Source organism: Falco naumanni, chromosome 7 (genome assembly GCF_017639655.2).
Source record: "Falco naumanni isolate bFalNau1 chromosome 7, bFalNau1.pat, whole genome shotgun sequence".
NCBI lineage: Eukaryota > Metazoa > Chordata > Aves > Falconiformes > Falconidae > Falco > Falco naumanni.
The window spans coordinates 27,676,095-27,697,095 of NC_054060.1; the positions used below are offsets into that span (position 1 = coordinate 27,676,095).

Sequence of the window (21,001 nt, forward strand, 5' to 3'; positions counted from 1 at the left end):
AACATTAGTCAAATAGTCTAGTTCTTGAAGGCTTTTGTAGAGATACTGATTTTACTGTGCTTCAAACTATTGCTGAGAAAATAACCTGAGAACCTATTCTTTTATGATTAATTTTTTTTTCCATGAGGATGCCTTAACTTTCATAAATTATTTAATATGGGGAAGGATGCAAAATGCCTTTTGTCTTTTTGAACTGCTGTTCAGGCTTCTGTGATGCGACCTTGGAAAGTAACCATAGAAACATGTTAAAAGCATCAACTGAAAATCAGTAGTTTGGTTTGACAGTGATGCAAATTCTGTGAAAGAAGATTATGATGTATTAGGAACACTTGAGGCATATATTACTGCTAACCTGTTAAACCTGATTATTCCATGACTATCAGTACTTTCAGAATTTAATGCAGGGGAAAAAAGCCCAAACCTCCTGAAACATACATTTTCTTAAAGTTGCCATGTTTAAGATGTTCCTAGCCAAATCACTTCAACCTGTCTGTCATTCTGTATCCTGTTAAAAGCAAGAATTATATTTCTGCTAAGCTCATAATGTAGTTCACCAGTTCTCTGTATTTAATAGCTGTAAACTTTTGCCCTGTACCCTGCTGGGTTGCACTGGTATCCTGGCTTTGTGCAGAGCTGGCACAATTTAAATCTCTTTGACACATAAAGTGGATAAATGGGTTATGAATAAGTAGTAGTTCATCAAAAGGTGAAGAAAATGTGTGACTCACTGGATCCTGAGTTAGACCTTTTTGTGCTGACCTGTGGTAGTTAAGCTAGTTTGTGAGCTTGAAACAGAAGTGCTTGCTATAGTTACAAGTAACCATAGTAAATTCTTGGTGAATGATAGGTCAAAGGCGAAGAAGTGGAGTCACTTCTTAGAGCTTCCTTATTAAGCATAACCCGTGCCCAAGAAATTCTGTGTTGAGGTGATGCAGGAGAAGTACATTTGAATTAATTACGTAGGAAAGTGGGGTACCAGCTCTTCCCAACCACGACTGCCTTGCTGGCAGACATATACAAAACTCATGCATGGTTTGTCCCCACTTTGCAGTGTCATAGCAGTATCACAGAAGCTGTGGGGCTCTTCAAGGACGTGGTGGCTCACTGGCATTAACGCAACTCAGCAGCCGCTCGGTGCATTAACCCTTCTTCACTAAGTGCCCCACAATGCCCCACTTTCTCTTGCTACTATTTGGTCACTGTTGGAGACTGGTCAGGAAGGGTGGCTGAGCAGCTGGGAGGAGAGCTACATATATGCAGATGAAGAGGAGCATCCAGCTGTTTCAGGGGGAGCCAAATGTATAATTAGCCTTTTCCCTATAATGAATTCCTCCTCTGAATCTAGTGGGCTGGAGCAGCCTCATGCCTGCAGTGCTCTCACCACTGCATGGTGCTGGAGAGGGGGATGCCTTCCCAGCCCCCTTTTCTTCTCTGCATGAAGCCAGGGAGAGTGAGAAAGCCCTCATGCAGATGTGCAAATGGAGACGGAGTGGGTGACACCAAAGGGCTTGCCTTGTCTTGCTGGTGCCATGCCACTGCTGCTGGAATGTGGTTGCTTAGCTGTCCCCGGAGAGCCAATGTGACCTGCGCATAGCACGGTGCTGTGCAGGGACAGGAGATGGGGCAGGGTGCGCAGCATTGTGCAGTATCTTGTATCAGCTGAGGGCAGCTTAAGCTTTCCTAGTTGCTGTGGCAGCATAATACCGCCTATAATTGAGGACAAACACAACAGTGTATGATTTAGGTATATCCCATTTCGTGTTAGCCTGTAAGGAAGATAAATTAGAAGATAAGCCTGAATTTAGTAGGCTTTGTTCTTGGAAACAGAAAGGACTCTCAGGACAGCATGTTTAAGAGCAGAACATCATTACTAGTATCATTGCTAATACTGCATCATACATTTACACAGTGCTTTATCAGCATATGGTAAGCCAGGCTCCCTGCTATGAAGAGCTCATCTGTGATGACTGTGAGACTGATGGGGCAAACAGAGATGACACAGAGAGCTGTAGCTCAGCAAAGGGAGAAGGTAAATAAATTGGAGAGGCTGAGAGGAGAGGGAAGGTAGAGTTTTGGACATCAAGCACTGCTGAAAGAATGAAAAAAGGACAATACATCTGTTATCAGGATATGGCTGTTAATTAGACAAGGGAGACACTGGATGGTCAGCCAAGGTGGAGAGCCCTTGGTGAGGATTTGAGAGCTCCTCAAAGGGAATTGGCGGAGAGAGGGTGGTGGTGACCAAATGAAGCAGCACTGGGCATCTAGGAGTCATTGCCTTGGAAGATGAAACTCCCCTGTATAGAGAGGGTTAGGGATCATGGTATGAACCAAGGAGAGATTATGCAAGACATCAGTGTCGGGGAGATGATTGAAAGGAGAAGTCTTACCTGGATAGTACAGGTCACAGGGGGTTGCGTGGTAGCAGGTTGGGCTATGCTGCAGGTAGCAAAACAAGGAGAGAGCCTGATGCCAAACAGATTGGCGGGAAGCATGGAGAGGAGGAGATGGTGAAAGAGGGGAAAAAACAGATCTAGTGATGTGAGGACCTTACGGTGAGGTGAAGTTTTTAGGGAGGATGTTTTAGGTCTTTACTCCAGCTTTATAGCAAAAGCAGAATTGGAGCACAAAAGAACACTTGCAGTGTTTCCTGCTGACCAGATGCCTTTATGATGTGAAGCCACCTCTGGGGAGGGCTGATTTTTTTTTTTTTTTTTTTTTTGTAAGCTCTGAGTGCCTTGATGGACAATAATAGAGGAGGTTCTGGAGCACCAGAGGCAGCCCCTGCAAGGAAACATGGTGACTTTTTGAGCTGCTTTAGGTGGTTTGGTGCAGACTGCTGTTGCAGTAGTTGGGTCTTGGATTAGCTCTGTATTTCAAGACATTCACGATGCCCAGGAGGAAAAGCAAAGCAGAATAATTTAAAACAGATGTGCTTACAGGTATGTTGGAGGGAAGACTCTGTGCCTTCAGAGCCACCCAAGTCTGAATTTATTTGTGAGGATAAATGGTGGTCAGTGGAAGGGATTTTAAACTAGGCAAAAGTCTGAAGTATTTATGAATAATCTTGACTGGACTTGTGCAGATCTTTCTTCTTACTTTGTTCTCTCTCTGATCTTCTGCTTTCCTGAACTTAATATTTTCTCCCTTAAGGACTTTTCATGAGACCCATTCTTTATTTTCTGTTTTCAATAAATATATGGAATCTCACTGTTTTCTAGCTACCAGAGTTTCTTTTTCCTTTTGGTTTCTTCCCTTCTTTCTGCCCTTCCTAGCCTGTGAAGAGGAGCACTTCTCCCACCTCCCCCCCTACCCCAGCCCTCCCAGTCTGCCTGCTTTTTTGGCTCCTGGACTCATGAACACCAGTGCTTACTCTGACTCCGTTATTTGGGGCTCCTCAGCTCGATGGCAGTGGCAGCTGCGCTGGTGGTTTTGCTGCAGTGGGAACGGAGCATTCCATAGGTAAAGTGATAATGGTGACTTTCCTGTGGGATGTAATTTGACAGTTTGCACCTGTTTTGCAACTTTATTAGTGACTTTCACACTGTCCCAATAATGTACTTAACTATTTTAGTACTTTGTTAAGACAGACAGACTGACTTAGGAGGCAGAATAGTAAAATGAGACTGGTAGCTAATTGAATATTTAGTTCCCATGGCTGACTTGCAGTCACTTGAACGCTCAGTTTACAGTGTGCAGGATGTGGTTTGCAGGGCAGATGGACTTTCAGTGAGCTAGACCGCTTTGCTTGCTTGTGCTTATGGCAAAATAAGACATCCCACATTCTCATTTGTAACAAAAATGAAATGTCAAGCTGAAATAATGCACCAGTACTAAAGCTGCAGTGCTTGATCAACTGCAGGATTACTCCGAAGGTACTTTTAAATTCTCTGTGAAATAGCAGTGAATTTTGTCTTTCTAAAATGTCCCTCATCCTTCCTGGTGAAGGATAGAAGATGTTTCTTTTGGCAGGACATTTCAAAGAGCTTAGCCAGTACCTCATTCAGCATCAGTTAGTGCTGCTTTGCTGGTCATCACAGAGTGATGTTCTTGGGGTTGCTTTCTGCTTTGTTGGCCTTTTTGTGTCCTCAGTGGTGGAGCTCACTTATTAAGAAGCAGTGCCCTGTGGAGCCTTTACTGGAAGGAAATGACTCAGGGGAAGTTAATAACCATAAAATTAACCTAATCTAAATGTTATTAGTGAAGTTTGTTGGAGTTCAGGGCAAGATTCAGAATATTCTTTGATAATGTGTCTCAAGCATATCTTCAATTGCTTATTTCTGCTGAAATTTGAAGTTACCTTCTTTGGGTCAGAAATACTCAAGTCTCTTCCTGCTATGATGGAAGAACATGCATCTTGCCTTTTCCTGCTAAGTGCTATTTTAAATGGTGCTGCAATTTCAGCCTGTTATACCTCTGAGAAGTGTCATTTCCGAACCAAAGTCAGTTAAGTAAATCAGAGGAATGCTGGGCTTTAAGAAGCCCATGTCTCTCTCCTCTGTTTAAAAATACTTATTGTGTGGGATACAGCTTCTGTGCTTGGGTGATTTCCACTACATCATTTAATGCTGTCAGTGACCATTTAACTTGCTAACAGTAGGAATAAGTAAATGCCCCCCTGAGAAGTTATTTGCCTGGCAGTATAGATGTCAAGCCTTTGACTAAGCATCTGAAATAAAACCCAGCTGAAGCAGGAATGGATCCTCTGTGGATTTTCTAGATGTGCACTGAAATGTGGAACTGAAGGAGCTGGAGGTGATGAGAAAGGTACGTCTGTGGGGTTGGGGTCTTGAGGCAAATGAAGTTAACCTGAAAACCTAACCCACCCCAGAGCTTTTATGGTAAAGGAGGCTTTACCATATGTGCTATATGTGATCAGGAACATGAAAATACCTCATTTCCCCCTTGTTCAGTCCACCTCTTTCCTGCCTGATATTTGCCTGAATTCTAGTGCTTCAGATGAACCCTTGTTAGCCATGTCCTTTATTTTATCTCTCATCCTTTCCACTCCCAAACGTGCCCATTTCTTCCCTGGAGCAGCCTAAATGAGCAGAATGCTTTTGTTTTCATACCAGATTGTTTTTGATGAATAACACAGAGTGTGATATCCTTTGTAACAAAACCAATTTATTGCCTGGTAAATCATTTTGATGCTGGCTTCTTTATGCGTACCGGGAGCTGATATCAGAGGGCAAATTTTAAAGTGATCTATTTAAGTAATTACTTTAATAATGAAGGGCTAGTTAGCACCATTGTTTCCATTTCATTACTTTGTAGTTTTAAAAATGCCTTTATTACTTTTTTGTGATAGAATACAAACGAAGCTAGAATTCTATTTTGCTCAGCCTGACTGTTTAATGAGTTTATTTCTCGCTGGCAAGTAAGTCCAACTTTTTTGTCTAAGGAGCATGCTTAGATTCATGTGGTTGTGCCTGCCTTAGCTCAGTTAGCTCATGAAACAGCAGGAAAATATTTCTGGCGTTCAGGTAGCTGGATTTTCAATACGCAGCTATCTATGCAGCGTGCAGCCCGGGAACCAACATATTTCTATATTAGGTGTTGACATTCTTGCTTACATAAAGATTAACCTACACAGGTTTTCAGCAGTTTGTCATATGGTACAATTGTAAACAGCGAGTATGGAAGTACAGCAATATGTTCATCTGCTCTTGCTTTGTTTAACATCATTAGTGAAAGGAGCTGGAAATGGTATGTGGCAAGCTGCAGTGACTAGCTGTTATTCTGAGATGTATATATATATGTAAAAGTCAGTTCCTGAACGCTGGTCCTGACTGCTGAAGCAATGTTCTTTGGCCAGAAAAGTGTCTGAAATCTGCAAGCTGAAGAGAATAAGGAGCTGATGTCACTCATAATAATTTTGTAGCAACAACCTCAGAAAACTGCTGGTATGGGAGAGCAGAAACAATGGTTGGAGTGTAACAGTCAGCGCTCTTGACGATCTGCCCTTTGGTGTTTCTTAAATCTGGAGAAGAGCTGTGAAAGTTCCTTCTGGGATTCCTGTATGGAAATTGCTTGAATCCTTGAAGATGCGCTGGTTGGTTGCTTCTGAGAGAAGGATCAGCTCTTGGGACTGTACAGCATGAGGAAGCTCTTCTGATGTCAGGGGTACCCTGCAGGTTGGTTTTGTCATCTTCCAGAGGTCTTTTTGAGTTTATCCCAGAGTGGCTTTGCCTGGTCTTTCTGCATGCTGCCTGAATTCAGGTGAGTCTTGATCATTGCTCACTGATGAACAAAGCCTTGATTCCGTACTTTATGAAGATCTAAATAGAGGTGGGGGAGAGCAACAAGGATTGTCAGAAACGTGACCTGTGAGAAAAAGTTGGAAGGATCGGGACTTTTTAATTTGTAAAAGAGAAGATTGGGGTTGTAGTGGTCTTCGTACAGGTAACTCATGTCTGCTGAGGAGGTGAGGGGAAAATAAACAACATGAATTCCAGAAAGTCAGGTTTATGAGAGACATAAGGTGTGAATTTTCTAACGGTAGGACTAGTTAAAAACTGGAATTGATTGCCTTGGGAGGCTGTGGACTTGCTTTCACTGGAGATTTCTAAGAACAAGTTAGACAAATATATGTTGGAATGTATTAGGTGGAGTCCATCCTACTATGGGAAAGTGTAGATAACCCCTTAAAATCCCTTCTGGATCTGTCTTCTTTGGTCAGCTGTGAGCATATGATGTTCTTAATATGTCAACACAGCCGATTTTTTTATTTCTGCCTTGCTGATTTTAATAAGGGATAGTGAGAGAAAATTAAGAGGTCACTCAAGTGAGAGGCTGGAGTCCAGTCCTGAATTGCAGGATTATGCTGTGTAAGAGGCAAGGCATGAACGTAATCTCATATTGGAGATACTTTCTCTCGTAATGTTGGCTCGGTAATATCCCCACAATATTAGATGTGATTTGACATTTTGGAATGTTTCAGAATAATGGTTTTCTATTGAAACTTTATTACCATCACACATTATAAAAATTGTATTGTTTGAGGCTGTGCATTGTGATCCAGACGAACTAATAATTTATTGAGGAAGTTGAACCACTAAAATAAGGAACATTAATTGTTTGCTCTTCCTGGCAGTGCTTCTCAGCTGAATTGCTGGGACAGCTAAGCAAACAAAGGTTTGGCGCTATAGCTGTGCGATGATACTAATGTGACAAAAGGCTTTATATCCTCATGAAGCTATATATGCATCACAGCAACCTAGTAAGCTTGTTCTAGGGGGAAGAACAGACTGTAACCGCAAAACTTAACATATGCTTTATAAGTGATTCCTTTGACAAAATTTATCTTGTAGAAATACGCATAAGGCCTGTCCTTTCCAAACCTTCATGACAGATTTAGGCATTTCCAGTTTTTTCTTTAAAAATGTCTCTTTCTGAACCAGGTTTTATTTTCCAAATGGAATGCTGTTAGTGGAAACAGATACCTTGTTTGTTTTGAAGTTTGCTTGGGATTTTTTTGTAGCAATTGCACTGTTTCATTGTGCTACCTCTCTAATTTTAGAACCATGAATCAAATAGTAATAGCAATAATAAAAGTAATAATGCCAACCAAGTTTATGCTGTGAGTTGCGGAAGGCTCTGGACAGAGTACCGGAGGGTGTATTGTAGGACATCCGTCTATTTGTTGTCTGTATTGACAAGTAATTAAGGAAACAATAACTGGAACTACAGATACAATGGCAGACTGACTTTCCCACTGCTTCCTTTGGAGCTGGATTGCAGTGGGAAAGGCTTGGAATATTGGTTACGTGGCAGAGGAGTGATGCTTTGTTGGGCTGGAACCTGGGATAGTTTGGAAAAGTCTTGCTTTAGAGTAGACTGATCGGCAGTGTAAACCTGTGTCCAGAAGTCTGCAAGCTTTGCAGAGGGTTCAGACTCAGGATAAAAATTGCTCCTGTGTTGTCTGTCAAGGTGAAACCAAAACTCTTGAGTAAGTGTCCTCTTGGGTAAACTCCAAAGTTCAGGATGTTTAAGGCTTGGGCCGTACACTTCTTTGGCCTTGACCCTTTCAGTGAAGCAGTTAAGCTTTCTCACAATATGAATAATGGCAATGATATCTTGAAAGATAAGGCTGGCTAATAACACTGAAACTGTTAATATGTAATGAATCATAGTGAAATGAATGTGCAGAAGTTTTCTTTTATTATTTTTGTCTGTGGAGCTTAATAATAGGAAGCAGGACTTCTCCCTGCTCTATTTCTGACTTGTGGCAGTTTGTCCGTAAACCCACAGTGTCAAATCCTCTGTATCTACCTCAGTTGCTCAATTTCTAGTATGTGTCCCAGTGTATATTTCACAGCAGTCTTTCTTCTGAAACTGAATAAATTCCACAAAATGTTAAGCAAAAATTTTATAATTTTGCATAGTTATGAAAGTGTCAAATGTACTTTTCTTTTTCATGAAGAAATTATGCCTGGAAAGGAACACTGTTCTTTAGGCATTTAAATTGTGCTGCTTACTTTCACAGCTATAAGGTGCAGAATGTGTGCAGCGAGTGTAAGCTAGAAGCAGCTTGCTGTACATCAGAGTATCTGAAATGTCATGTTAACTCCATAGGCAGAATTTAAAATAAAAAAATTATATGGTTCTTTCAGTGGGCAGGCTTTGTAGCTACTGTTGTTGTGCAGTCTTACTCCCTAGATGCTGAGCATTATGTAATTGATCTGGCCGTGGTTTTCCTCACTGGTCTCATCCATGCGTGGCAGAAAACCTAGTAATCTGTAAATTGTGTGTGGGAAAGAGCAGGTTAGAGACTGTCCCTTGTCATTTGATATTTGAGTGCCCCTGCATGTGCCATATATTAGTTTTATTTTCTACCACGACACCTAGCCATGAGAAAAGAACTCTCCAGAGCATCTTAAAAGACATCTTCTATTAAAGTTGGAAAGAGTTAAGCAAAATGCAGACAGTAGATCTCACAGCTGGAGGTAAAACCAATACACGCAAGTGTCTCTCATGTGTTTGAAGAAAAGGCATAAAAGAAGAGAGAGGCTTTAGAAGAGAGGCATAAGTACATGGAGCCTAGTTTCCCTTGCAAGAATGTTTTTTATGAAGGATGCCTTGTGGAGGTTGAATGGGGAAAGCAAAGGTAGGTAGAAAGCATACATCTGTGTCAAAGCTATGACAAAATGCTTGGAAAATGCCCAGAAAAAGAAAAGACTGTAATACTTATTTTTTGCATAGTATTCCCTACAGGTCATCATTTTTCCCTGTAAGGAGAAAGAAGTTGATACTGGAGAAGGTCAGACAGCCCACTGTGGTGCTGAGGATAGATGTGAGGGCCTCCTGTGCAAGATTAAATTTGAGAAAAAGAAGCAAATCAGGAAATAGGCATGGCACCCAATTAGGCTCCTGCAGAAAGTTATCTGATTAATATAAGCCCGACTTCTGTCTTTCAGATGCTAGGCAAAAAGGGTCCAGCTTATGAGAGCTTTTCCTCCCCTGTCTTTGCGGGACAAATTCCCCCCTGAGAAAAGGAATTCTGCAGAAAAAAAGAACTGGAAACTTAAGTGTGAATTCCGTAATGGGTTATTAGATAAGGACTGCAGAAAATCCAGCACTGGAGTGTCTCAGAAATGTCTCCCTGTAAATACGTACTCTCCCGAGTTTTACTGAAGTAATAAGTTTTGTGAAGTTGGATTTTGTTGAATTGAGTTAGGCCCATGTCCCAGCCAGCTTGGCCTATATTTTGTCCCAGTGAGTACTGGGCTGGGATGCCACAAGGTACATTGTTGGTGCTGCAAGAAATGCATAAGGACTGATGAGCCCTTCTGTGGTGTTCTTTGCCTGGACCAGTACAGGAGCCCAAGCAAAGCATATGAAGGCTGCTGCCCAGCTGGCTTTTGTAGTAGTTAAAGAACTGGCTGTGCTTTTTGTAGGAGCTGAGGATGACAACTACTTGAATTCATATTCAGAGTCTACAGTTTGAGAGTGATGTTTTGCTTTGCCTAAATTGCCCTATTCTTTGCATTCGATCCTTAACTTTTCCCTTTCAGAAAAAAACCCCAAACAACAAACAAAACCCAACAAGCTGTTTGATGGTACAAGATGTTTGTGGTGTTTCAGCTCCAGAAACACCCTAATTTTAATGCCAGACAAAGTAATTCTTGCATTCAAACACAGAGAGGTTGTAATTAAGCTTTGTGCACTGCTACCTGAGAAGAGATGCTTTTTAAGTGTGAACCACATACATCATTATTAGTGCTGTTGGCCTGTTGCCCATCAAAGCACTGATTATTTTCTACAACACCTACTCCAGTTCCTCTGCTTTTTCAGTTTCCTGTTATCTTGCATGGACATCAGCAGTTCCTTTGCCAAATTTCTTAGTAAAATCATGGCACTCCAGACACATAGGAAAAGGATTTATCAGCACAATAGCAGTTAATTGCTTTAGCTAGCATCCTTTGAGCAGTGGAGATGCAGAAAGTGTGTGAATACTGTTGGAAGTGAATAACTTTGAAGGTTGTTTGGCCTTGGTGGGAAAGTTAAGACAACTAGTAATGACTTTGCTATCTTAGATCTGCTTTTTGAAATAGTCCAAAGCTGTGTTACTGAGCTATTTTTTGAGATGCTCTGCTTTAAAAAGGCTGAATTCTCTGTTTATTTGTTTGTATACTTTGCTTAGCTTGGCCTTTTTGGGTGCATTTACTCATTGAGTGTTAGTGCTTAATTAGACATTTGAATGTGCGATTCCTGAGTAAATTTGTCCTTTGTATCTCATTCTCTTTCACGTATGTTTCCCAGAGGAGCTCCTTCAGCCAGATCTGTTGAAGGAATAATTATTTCATCAGGATTTAATGTATATCTTGATTGCACTTTGAAGACATTCTCTTGAGGAGTTTTCATCATTTCAACAAGGGTTCATAGCATGTATGCAAGGAAATAAACATTGTCTTTCATATTAATCAACAAGATGATTAAATAATAACCACAATTGTTAATTGGTACTTAGAGACAGAGGGTAATGACTGTCTTGAGTTCCACAATGAGAGTACCAACAGGTAGAGACTCTTTTCTGCACAGTAAAGCTGCGTATAGTTTAGGAGGCATTATGGTTTAATGTGCAGCTGCAATCATAGCGAAGTTGTGCAACTGTTTGCCTGGTGTCCTGTTTCAGGTATATGTTTTCATATCGAATGAGGTATTAGCAAGGGGATTTGGGATTTAGGCACTTAAATCAGTTCTCATTGCCACCAAATCCCTGAGGTTCTCTCTGAACCCAAACTTGCAGTGTTTTGTTTCACTGTGGGATGCAGTTCCTGCTGGTTTCAGGATGCAGCAGGAGTCAAAAGCTGTTTCTTTCCTGAGAGGCAAAAGTCCAACTAGTCCCTTGCAAGACGGTGAGTGGCTTCTGGCTCCCTCTGAGTTTGGAACTGAAGCCTCATTTTTTCATCACACAGGTCTTTGTCTTTTTGTAAATACTTCAGTGTTTGTCGAGGGAGAAGGAAGCATGCGGTAGGTCTGCATCTCTAGAAGTTGATAAAATAAGATCCAGGAATTTAACACACAAGGCTGGGAATATAGAGCATAGGACTGGGAACTTTGGAGATCTGTATTGAGTGTCCTGCCCCTTTACTGACTAGCTGTCCAATCTGGACCCAAGTTTTACTCCTCAGAAGCAACCAGTTCTTTGGACTGTAACCTGTTTGAAGCCAATAGTGCTGCTGGAAGAAACTGTGCAGACCTCCTGCTCTCAGCATTCAGGTTTGCTTCTCACCTCCCATAGATACAAGCAAAGAAAGACTTCCCTGTTCTGACCAGCTTACTAAACTGACTCAGCCTGAGGCTACCTGATGACTAGATTTGTGGCAACTCATTAGGGGTCTAGATTTAACCTGAATTTGGTATGACAGCAAAGCACTGCCTTAGTTTCTCAATATGCATGTTGCTTATAGTACTTCACAGATGCTAGTGCCTGTCTGAGCTCACTGAAAAGTACTTGGAGGCTCTGGGCTGAAAAGCACAGTGAAAATACAAAGTAGCCATTGCATAAAGAGACTTTTTGTTGTCACATATTTGTAAACTGATTTGTCCAAAGTGACAAGCCTTTATATTGCAAGCATGGACCAGAATATTGATTTGTCCCCAGAAGACCTGTTGGCATTGGCAGCATGGTCTCAGGTTGCCCATAGATGCTGGTAGTGTAACACTGCGTTTTTGCTGGCTTAACAGTCATTCAAAGTACTGTTAAAAGATAGCATGTTGGATACTTTTATAATACATATGTCAGGGTGGGCTATCTACTGACAGTCTCAGGGTCAGGTCACACATTCAGGTGGCAAAGCTTTTCTTGGCTTTGAAAGAGCTGAGATTTCACCCTCACTGCAACCCCCAGTTGTCCAGTATGTGCTCTCTAACACATGTATTTGTTCTACGTAACTCTGCAGGGTGACTTTTTTTCCTGTATGGGTTTTGATATAGAGACGAGTTTCTGGTTTTGTTTCTTGCTATGCTTTTTGGTGTTGCTGATGGGGGACAGCAGAAAACCTGATTATGTTCCTATTCTTATTCACAAGGGAGAATGTTAAAATTTTAATTGTATGTTTTAATTTTTCCTTTTTCTTCATCTTTTATGTTTCGAAATTCTGCATTTCAAAAGAGGATCATTATCATGCAGAACATTAAAGCATGTCTTTTTAATAGCTTTCCCTTTTAATGTGAAAGAATGGAATTGAGGAGGAAAACCCAATCTGTCTTGAAGGAAACTCTCTGTTAGATAAGGATTTTCAGTGCAGCCACCAAGACAGGATCTTGAGCTCAGCTGACTTGAAGTGTTATCCTCTGCCTTGAGTAACTTGTAGAGTACAAAGAACCACTCTCATAATGTTATCACCAGCAAAGTCCATCTGGTCCTGCCAGTGACAAGATTATTTCAGCTTTTTCTTACATCAGTGAGATTTTAGCATTTCAGGATTCAGCTGTCAAGCTGTTGGGGGGTAAGAGGGGAAGTTAGATGATAATTGAAACTTTGTTGGGGGAGAATTAACTGAATATTTTGCCAGTAATTTTTCTACCCATATTTCCTTCTATTACTCTCCTGATGGTCTGTCCTTATGAAATCAGATTAGAATGCAATGACTTGATTTGTTAAGTAGGCAGTGATGACAATGAGCATCTGTTTGTCTGGTCCAGGTTCCCATTAACACCTAGTAACATTGTCCTTTCTTGCTATTACTTTTATACAGAGCAGCACAGAAGCTTAACCTGTCTTCGAAGAGAAAGAAATACCATCCGCCCCTGCCACACACACACGACTTCTCTATTTATGCTACTAACTTTAGTGGCATCCTGCAGCTCTGTCCTCCCCCAGCACCACCATGCCTTCTGAGAGCTGTGTCCAAAATCAAGGACAACCCTGGCATTGGAAAGGTAACTTCAGATTTCGATTTTTTAAAATAGTTTTCTAGATGAATTTTAGCAGGGCTGGAAGTTGTCAGCCTAGAGCAGGGTTGAAAAGGCTCAAGAGAAGGGTCTTGGGATACAGAGAGTGCCACATCCAGTTAAATGTGCCTGAGAGCTGGTATCTCCTGTTGAATTTGGAAAGAGTTGGTGTGCTCAGAGCAGATTCAGTGCTAGAGTGTTGGCTTCCTTTAAACCAGTTAACAATAGTGGCAACAACATTGGCAAAGGTTGTTTTGTCCTCTGTTCTATTAAAGAGACAAAATTTCCTTTGACATCACTGGTCCAAAACCAGTGCGCATACAGACTTTGCCTCTGGCAGAAGTAGTCTCTGTATTGCCAGCAAGGCTCCATGTCATGGTTTAACCTCAGCCAGTGACTAAGTACCACACAGCCGCTTGCTCACTCCTTGCCATCCCACCGAAACCAGAACACTAAGCCACTGGTGCTGGTGCTGTCTGTCTGCTGAGCTTAAGGAGATACGTTGAGGGGGCTTTGTTTCCCTCTGCTTCACACGTCATTGCAAATCAGGAGTATGGAAATGAACTAGTAGGAGAGGAATAGATGTCTCTCCAACTTAGGAAATCCAGCACCTTTCCAATTGTAAAATTTGTGCTAATTTTATTTAAAGTTAATTAAAATACAGCCCAATTATTTAGAGCTTTATTCATATTTATAACATTATTTATAACTGTTTAATCACTCACACAGCAGAGTCTCAATACTTATTTACTTAGGTTACAAGAGATGAGCGTTTGAAGATAGAATTGAAGTATGTAATGTGCACAGGAGAGCTAAAATGTGCACGTTGAGTAACCATACAAATCAGTATTAACATAAAGAGATTGTCAGCCTAAATACCTACAGCTGACACCATTGCTCACAGACAAATACTCTGTATTTCTTAAGTCAGTGAGTTGGTGCTAAATGGAAAACAAAGGAGTAATTTGGCTTATTTTCAGCAGGTAGAAACTCACAGATGAAAACATGGTTTCTTCTCCTGTTTTTCCAGTATGTTAAAAAAGAGGTTGTAGTATTAAATGGGGGAATACAGCAAACCTGACACAGTAATTTAGAGATCCCCAGGTGGAGGAGGGTTTGCTAAAGAATACCCTTTCTATGCGTGTGTTTTAGCAAAGCCCATTTGTTATGTCTGCCTCTCCTCCGTGAGGCTTAGTGCTTGGCCATGGCACCAGGAGTAACAGGGAGTGTGGCATTTCTGAGGTGCTTTGCCTTAGGAAGACCTTGAAAGCGTGCTTGTATCTCCTTGTACTTAAACCAGCTTAATCAAACTTGCTTTGTACCTCATTGCACTTGTGTGCTTGCAGCTATGTCTAATCAAGAGAATTCAGCCTTTTCCCTATGCTTTGAGGGTGGCCAGTGGAGCTCACAGCATGACTTGGGCCTCGTGGAAAGCTCTGGTTTATCTGGTGTCTTCAAACAAATCAACAAAGTCTAATAAAGATCAAGTGCATGATCCCAGGTGGCAGGAGTTTATATGCCTTGGGTCATGTGGTCTACCTACTTTCTTCATTAGCGAGCACAGTAGAGGGCTTTCAAGGGGAAGAGCTTGACCAGAATGCCAAGGGGCATGGCAGGACCCTGAGCATCTCTGCTGCTCAGCTGTGCGAGCTTCTCCTCCAACATGGGCTATGGATGTAGTGTGCTGGCAATGTAGGGTGGTATTTCTCTCCTGCCTGTCACACTACACCAAGAATTTCTAGACTTTATGGGTCAACATGCTGCTGCCGCCTCATATATCTCTGTTGTTCAGCTGTCAGTGGAAAACATTATTGCAGATGCTGTTTGTTTGGGCCCAGGGTTCCAGTGTCCTTCTCACCATGTGCTTGACCATAGCTAGGAAGAATCCTGTGCTGTGCTGGTGAGGATAAGAGCTCTCTGCTAATTAAGTCAGCATTTTAGTTTTTAGACAAGATCTGGACCATCCAAACAGTGATCGTGTGTGCTAGTTACTAGTTTTAGTGCTGTTCAAAAAGAAAGTCACTAGGTATCTTCTCTGATCCACAGTTTAAAATATTCAATACATATTAAACATCTCAACGCGTTCCCTTTTTGCAACTTTATAAATTACAGTGTTTGCCCCCCCCCCCCCCCCCCCCCCCCAAATCTCCAGCAATATAGCTTTCTGTAAAACTTATGAGTCAGCACAAATGAAATGACATGTATCCTAATTCTTAGAACTTGTGGTCAGAGGAAAAGTGTCAGTCCTATATAGGTGTCCTTAGTTTCAGCTTCTCTGAGCAACGAAAGTAGCTTTTGGTAGCATGTAGCCCACTGTACAGTAACATTCTCCACTATAATTTCCTCTTCATCAGCTTCTGCTGATCAAGATTTAGTCAGCTAGTATCTCATTATGAAGATGATGGGAATAAAGTAATTACCCTTCTTCCTCACTGCTTTAAGTAGCATAGCAGTTGAGAGAACAATTGGCAAACACTGGCAGATGTGCTGTGGTCCTTTAACTTGTCCCTCCTATCAGATTTTTTACTTTACAGTCCTGGTTATCTTTTTCCTTGGCTCCTTCTTGCAGCCTGTGCAGTAAGAGGTACAAGGTACATGTAACGGACAGAATCAGTGGTGGATTCTGGAGTCACTTTTTCCTACTGCAGCATCTGTAGCTGTGGCTGGTGCTACCCTTGGTCTGTGTGGCTGTTCCCAGGTCAGCAGTGTCCCTCACCCACCCTGTTGTTACTGTGTGGTTATAGCGGGTTAAGCAGCTGGTGGGGCAGCATTTTCCTTCCTCAACTCCTGGCTTGCTGCTGTTTTGTCTTTCATAGCTAGTTATGATGCGGAGGACTGGTTCCTTGCTGGGTTCTGCTGTACTGGAAAGAATGCAGCAGTGCTGATGGGGCTGCCCAGTTCCCACCCAACTTCACCTTACTACGCCGAGAAGGACCCACTGAGCACCAGCCCTTGCTCTCCTCAAGAGGAGGTGTTTTCTCTGAGCACAGGTGGCTTGACAAGTTTTAACTCCTGTCTTGTCAAATGGTTTCTTTCAGAGCAGGACAGGATTCCATAGAGAAATGTGCCTTTTATTGCTGTGAAGGCACTGAAGAGATAACATTTAAAAAGAGTATAAGTTGTGGGGGAATGAAAAATAGAGTAACAAGCTGGAAACCCCTGAAGTGTCCGAGATACTTCAGTGGGGGCGATGTGGCTCCCTTTATGAAAAGCTGAAGAGGTGACTGATATGTCAGCTGTGCAGAAATGCTATTTATTGAGTAAGGCCTGAATACTGCAACAACTAATTACCTGTAATGGCACGTCCTAGGTAGTCCTATTTCTTTTGTGAGCCTGCTAAAAGCTTAGAGCAAAGTACATGCTGAAACATTTACAATGACCAATATGTGACTTCCTGTGTTTCCCCTGTGATAGTAATTCTTGACTTTTTTCCCTCCACTGATGCTTAAGGTTGTCTTTTAGCTGGTATTCAATACATTGTAAGAGACACAGGAACAGAATGTGGAAAATGCAATGTCACTTTGGGGCCAAAATGGAAAAAAGGCTCCAGAGGGTATCTAGTAGTATAGTGCTGAAAAGCTGATTATCAGACCAGGCAACCAGGCAAAGTAGTTGAAACAATAATAAAGATAGAAATTAGCAGGCAGGGATTAATGCGGTATAGTAGGGATCAGCGGATGCAGCTTTTACAGGTGGAACATATATATTAGCATTCTGTGCAAGAGTCAGCAGGCATTTGAATAGGGTTGGTCTGGTTGATAGATTGTATTTGGATTTTGGAAAAGCTTTTAAGAAAAACCTGACCTAGGTTTTTTAACAAAACCCCTAAGCTGTCATGTATTCTCTAGTGGTTTAATAACTGGTGGGAAATAAAAGGGCAGATTTCACACTGGAGCAAAGTTAGTGGTGTTATATGGACAAGGGTTGGACCTGATGATCCTAAAGATCCTTCCCAGCCTACATGTTTCTATGATTCTGTGGAGATCCGTGCTCTTTGGTATCTTGCTAAATGGTTTGGGTGAGGTGGTAAGCTGCATATTCAGAGCAGCCAAAGGTAAAACTGACTGTGAAGATGTGGAAAAAGATGTCATGACACTGAAGTTACTGGGCGGATAAAGAGGCAGATGAACTTTCATACTGCTTAACACAAGGTAATGTACATAAGAAAAAGAGCTCTAACTGTGCATGCACAAACGATAAGCTGTAAGGAAATCAGGCATGACCGTAACCCATTTTACCAGTCATTGTGGAAGCTACAGCATTAGGTTTGTTATCATGAGCCTGAGCTTCTAATTATAAATGCTTTGTTGACTGTTCAGGAGGCAAGAGATTAAGTACCTTTAGTTTTAGGGGGTCTCTAACAGTATGTGATATAAACAATGCTTCTCTTCAGGCTCGTAGTGCTTATGTAAGTCACTAATTGATGTTTTTTTCTTTACTGTCCCTTCTTCCTTGAGGTAATATATTTAAGTTTAATAGAGGATGGTAACAACTCAAGAACTGTAAAGACTCCCCCTCCTCCCCCGTGTATTTATCTCTAAACAAATAAATAACCAATCTCTAAATAATAAAGTGAGGGAAGGGCTGGATCCTAAGACCCCAGCATGGAGAAGCAGCAGCAGTGTCTGTTTTGCTGCTTGTGCAGACCTGGACCTCAGTAAGCCTAAACCTTTGGAAAAAAACCAAAAACCTCACCAAACAAATTAACATCTGTATGTACTTGGAATTTGACTTTCCTTATTTGAGATGCGTTTTCAAAGCTGCCCTACCGTGACTATTGGCTTAACCCACCAAAGAAACTCCCTTTGGCCAAAGCACCAATTCAGTGGAGAGCTTCCCCATGCATTGGGTCCTTTTCGTTGGTTTCATAGTTAAACACGTGAATGAGTTACTCTGAACTGGGTGAAGGGACAGCTGAATCTGAGAACTGATTGAATTGAGCATAGGCAGCGTCAGGACTGTCTTCAGTGTTTCTGTGGTGTCTAGAATTGGACAGGTCCTATCACTGGTTGTGGGACCTTGTCTTGAACTTGTGAGCTTGGTGGACGTTCAGGGAAGGGAAAAGGTTTGCTTTTCGTAAGCTGGATGATTACAGCAAAGGCAGTAACTGTGCATTGTGAGGACTGCTGGAGGAGGCAGCAATGTGAAAAGATCATGGTGGCCAGTTCTTGCACTTGAACTCAGTTATTGATTATTTGAGCCCAAGATCTAAATTTTTCCGTGATCATCTCCATGCATATCATACAGTCTGCCGTGGTGAAATTACTATATGGCTTTTATAGTTGAATACATTTGCTGTTAGAGACTTACTACAGCAGGAAGCCTGTATGTATCTTTTGCAATTTCTATTTATAATTCCACATTATTTTAAGTACTTTTTTGGAAGATGGGAAATAAATGTCTACTAATTTCTTTTACATTTCACAAAGACCAATTTTTCCCCTTACAGTAATTTCAGTAGGACCGTGTGGACTTGTCCTATGACATAAATCTTTGAATTAAACCTTTTGCTTAATTTTCTTGACTGAGAATGTAAACTGTTATACATTCTCACAGGTGCTTGCAGGATTTGTCAATATTAGAAATACCAAGCAGGGGAAAGTTTGGGTTTTTTTTTAAAAAGAAAGAATAAAAAGTTAGAACTGTAGGTCTATCTGGGACCGGTGTTTCATGTAACCAACAATAATTGAAAGCTTATGCACAAAGGAAAATCCCACTACCAATGCAAACTGGATACTGAAAGGAATTTTGCTCACTACTGATAAATGTTACTCAGAAAATTTCATACCTTTCTCTTGAATGTGCCAAAAACATCAAAGTCCAAATAATTTAGCTGAATTCTACTTAAAAGGAAATGATCCAGTATAGTATGATTCTTGTAACTGAATCATTTTTGTGGTCTCGCTGGGTGTTATTAAATTTAATGTCAGAATAGTAGGAAAGATGTCTGAAAGCCATTTAATATTGTCACTGGAAAGAAGTTAGATTATGCTCAATTTCTGACATTAATGTGCTACTTAAGATAATTTATCATATTGTGGTATTAAAAAAGACATCCTTTTTACAGTGGCTGCTGTGTAGCATTCTAATTTCCTATTTTTCTTTGGCATAGTAGGAAGCCTTTTTCATGCAAAATGTTTTTTTTTTTTCTGGGTTTCTATTCAGCTCATTCTTTATAATACTGCATCACTTAAAGTTGCAGTTGTAAGTGCTTGTCTCTTCCAAGGAACCTGTCAATTTTTTATGTTCAAATGACAGAATCCTCCTATGTGAGACAATTGAAGTGGAGCATTTAAAGAGAACCTGAATTGTCAGACATGTTTCTTGGACAGGTATATACATACTGGTCTCCATTTATGTGTTTTAGACATTTACTTTCATTTATGTTTTACCAAGCCATAGCTAAGGTACTACTAATATGATTTACTGATTGTCCAGGGTTTTAAGTGTGCTGTGTCCCCCATTCACTAGTTCTTACGATGGTTTGATGACGGATAACAAATAGGTACTTAATTTTGTCATGTTTATTGCTGCTTGTTTCCTAATGACTAGAGTGTTATTTCTGATATAAATCATGTATCACACGAAGTACTCTTCTATTGATGAATGTAGTCCTGTATCATTCAAGGTACATACACTCCTGCTGAGATGCCTTGAACTGCTCAAACAAAAATGTGGCGAAATTAGATAAAGTACATAAATTCTTCTACTTTGTTTTCACCTTGAAAAATGAAATAGTTTTCTTCATGTCTTCTGGGAGTAGAGAATCAATTCTTCTTTAATAGAGTACAATACAGAGTGATTTTTTTTTTTAATTTTTTTTTTTTTAGGTTCTCCCAGGGGAGCTAGATGGTCTATGCTAGCATAGCAATTTTGCATATAAATTTGCCATCCATTGGTAGTGGCAGTATATGAAAGGCTTGTAAGAACTACCCACAGTAAACCAATTTAGCAAGGGTTATATATCTGTCAGTTACAATTAAATCCATGAAAAATATTGGCTCTGAACTAGGACTTTTGTAATTTGATTTACACTGTAGTTGGAAAACAAGTGATTTCATTGGAAAATGGTCTTTATTCAACTGAATGTGAATTCTTTGTAATTTCTTGCTGAGAAATCTTAATTCAGAATGGTGGATGTCTAAACATAGTTACTTAATTAACCTGCTGTAATACGCCATTTTGTGAACATTGGACAAAATTAACGTCCTGGCTGCACGATGCCTGTCAAGGATGTGTGTTTCCAGGGAATATTTAGTGTCTGTTCAGATTTGATATAATGACATTTACTGCTAAAGACCAAATTGCTGGTTCATTTAGGGATTATGATACTGCTGTAACACAGAATATAACCAGCATTTTTAGAATGGATTCCAGTATAGTGCCAGCACTTTCCCAAAATACAGACAGATAAAGTCAGAGTTTATTTTAGTAAAAAAGGTTTGAGCACATGTATTTTAAAATTTTACATGCTTTTTAATTAATTTATTCTATTTTTTTCCTTCTCATACTGTCTAATTTAAAACATGACAACTATATAAGCATCAAATGCTAACAAAGCATCACTATGAACACAAACATTCATTTATTTCAAAGGAGG

The 21,001-nt window shown here is 40.7% G+C and overlaps 1 protein-coding gene across 1 annotated transcript in view; it reads left to right on the forward strand.

The window, feature by feature from the left end:
• KIF26A (kinesin family member 26A) overlaps positions 1 to 21,001 on the forward strand; it is a 102,606-nt gene that overhangs the window by 56,486 nt on the left and 25,119 nt on the right. Inside the window, exon 5 of the mRNA XM_040601816.1 lies at positions 13,206 to 13,389. Within this exon, the coding sequence (XP_040457750.1) occupies positions 13,206 to 13,389 (184 nt within the window). The remainder of the gene's footprint in view (positions 1 to 13,205; positions 13,390 to 21,001) is intronic.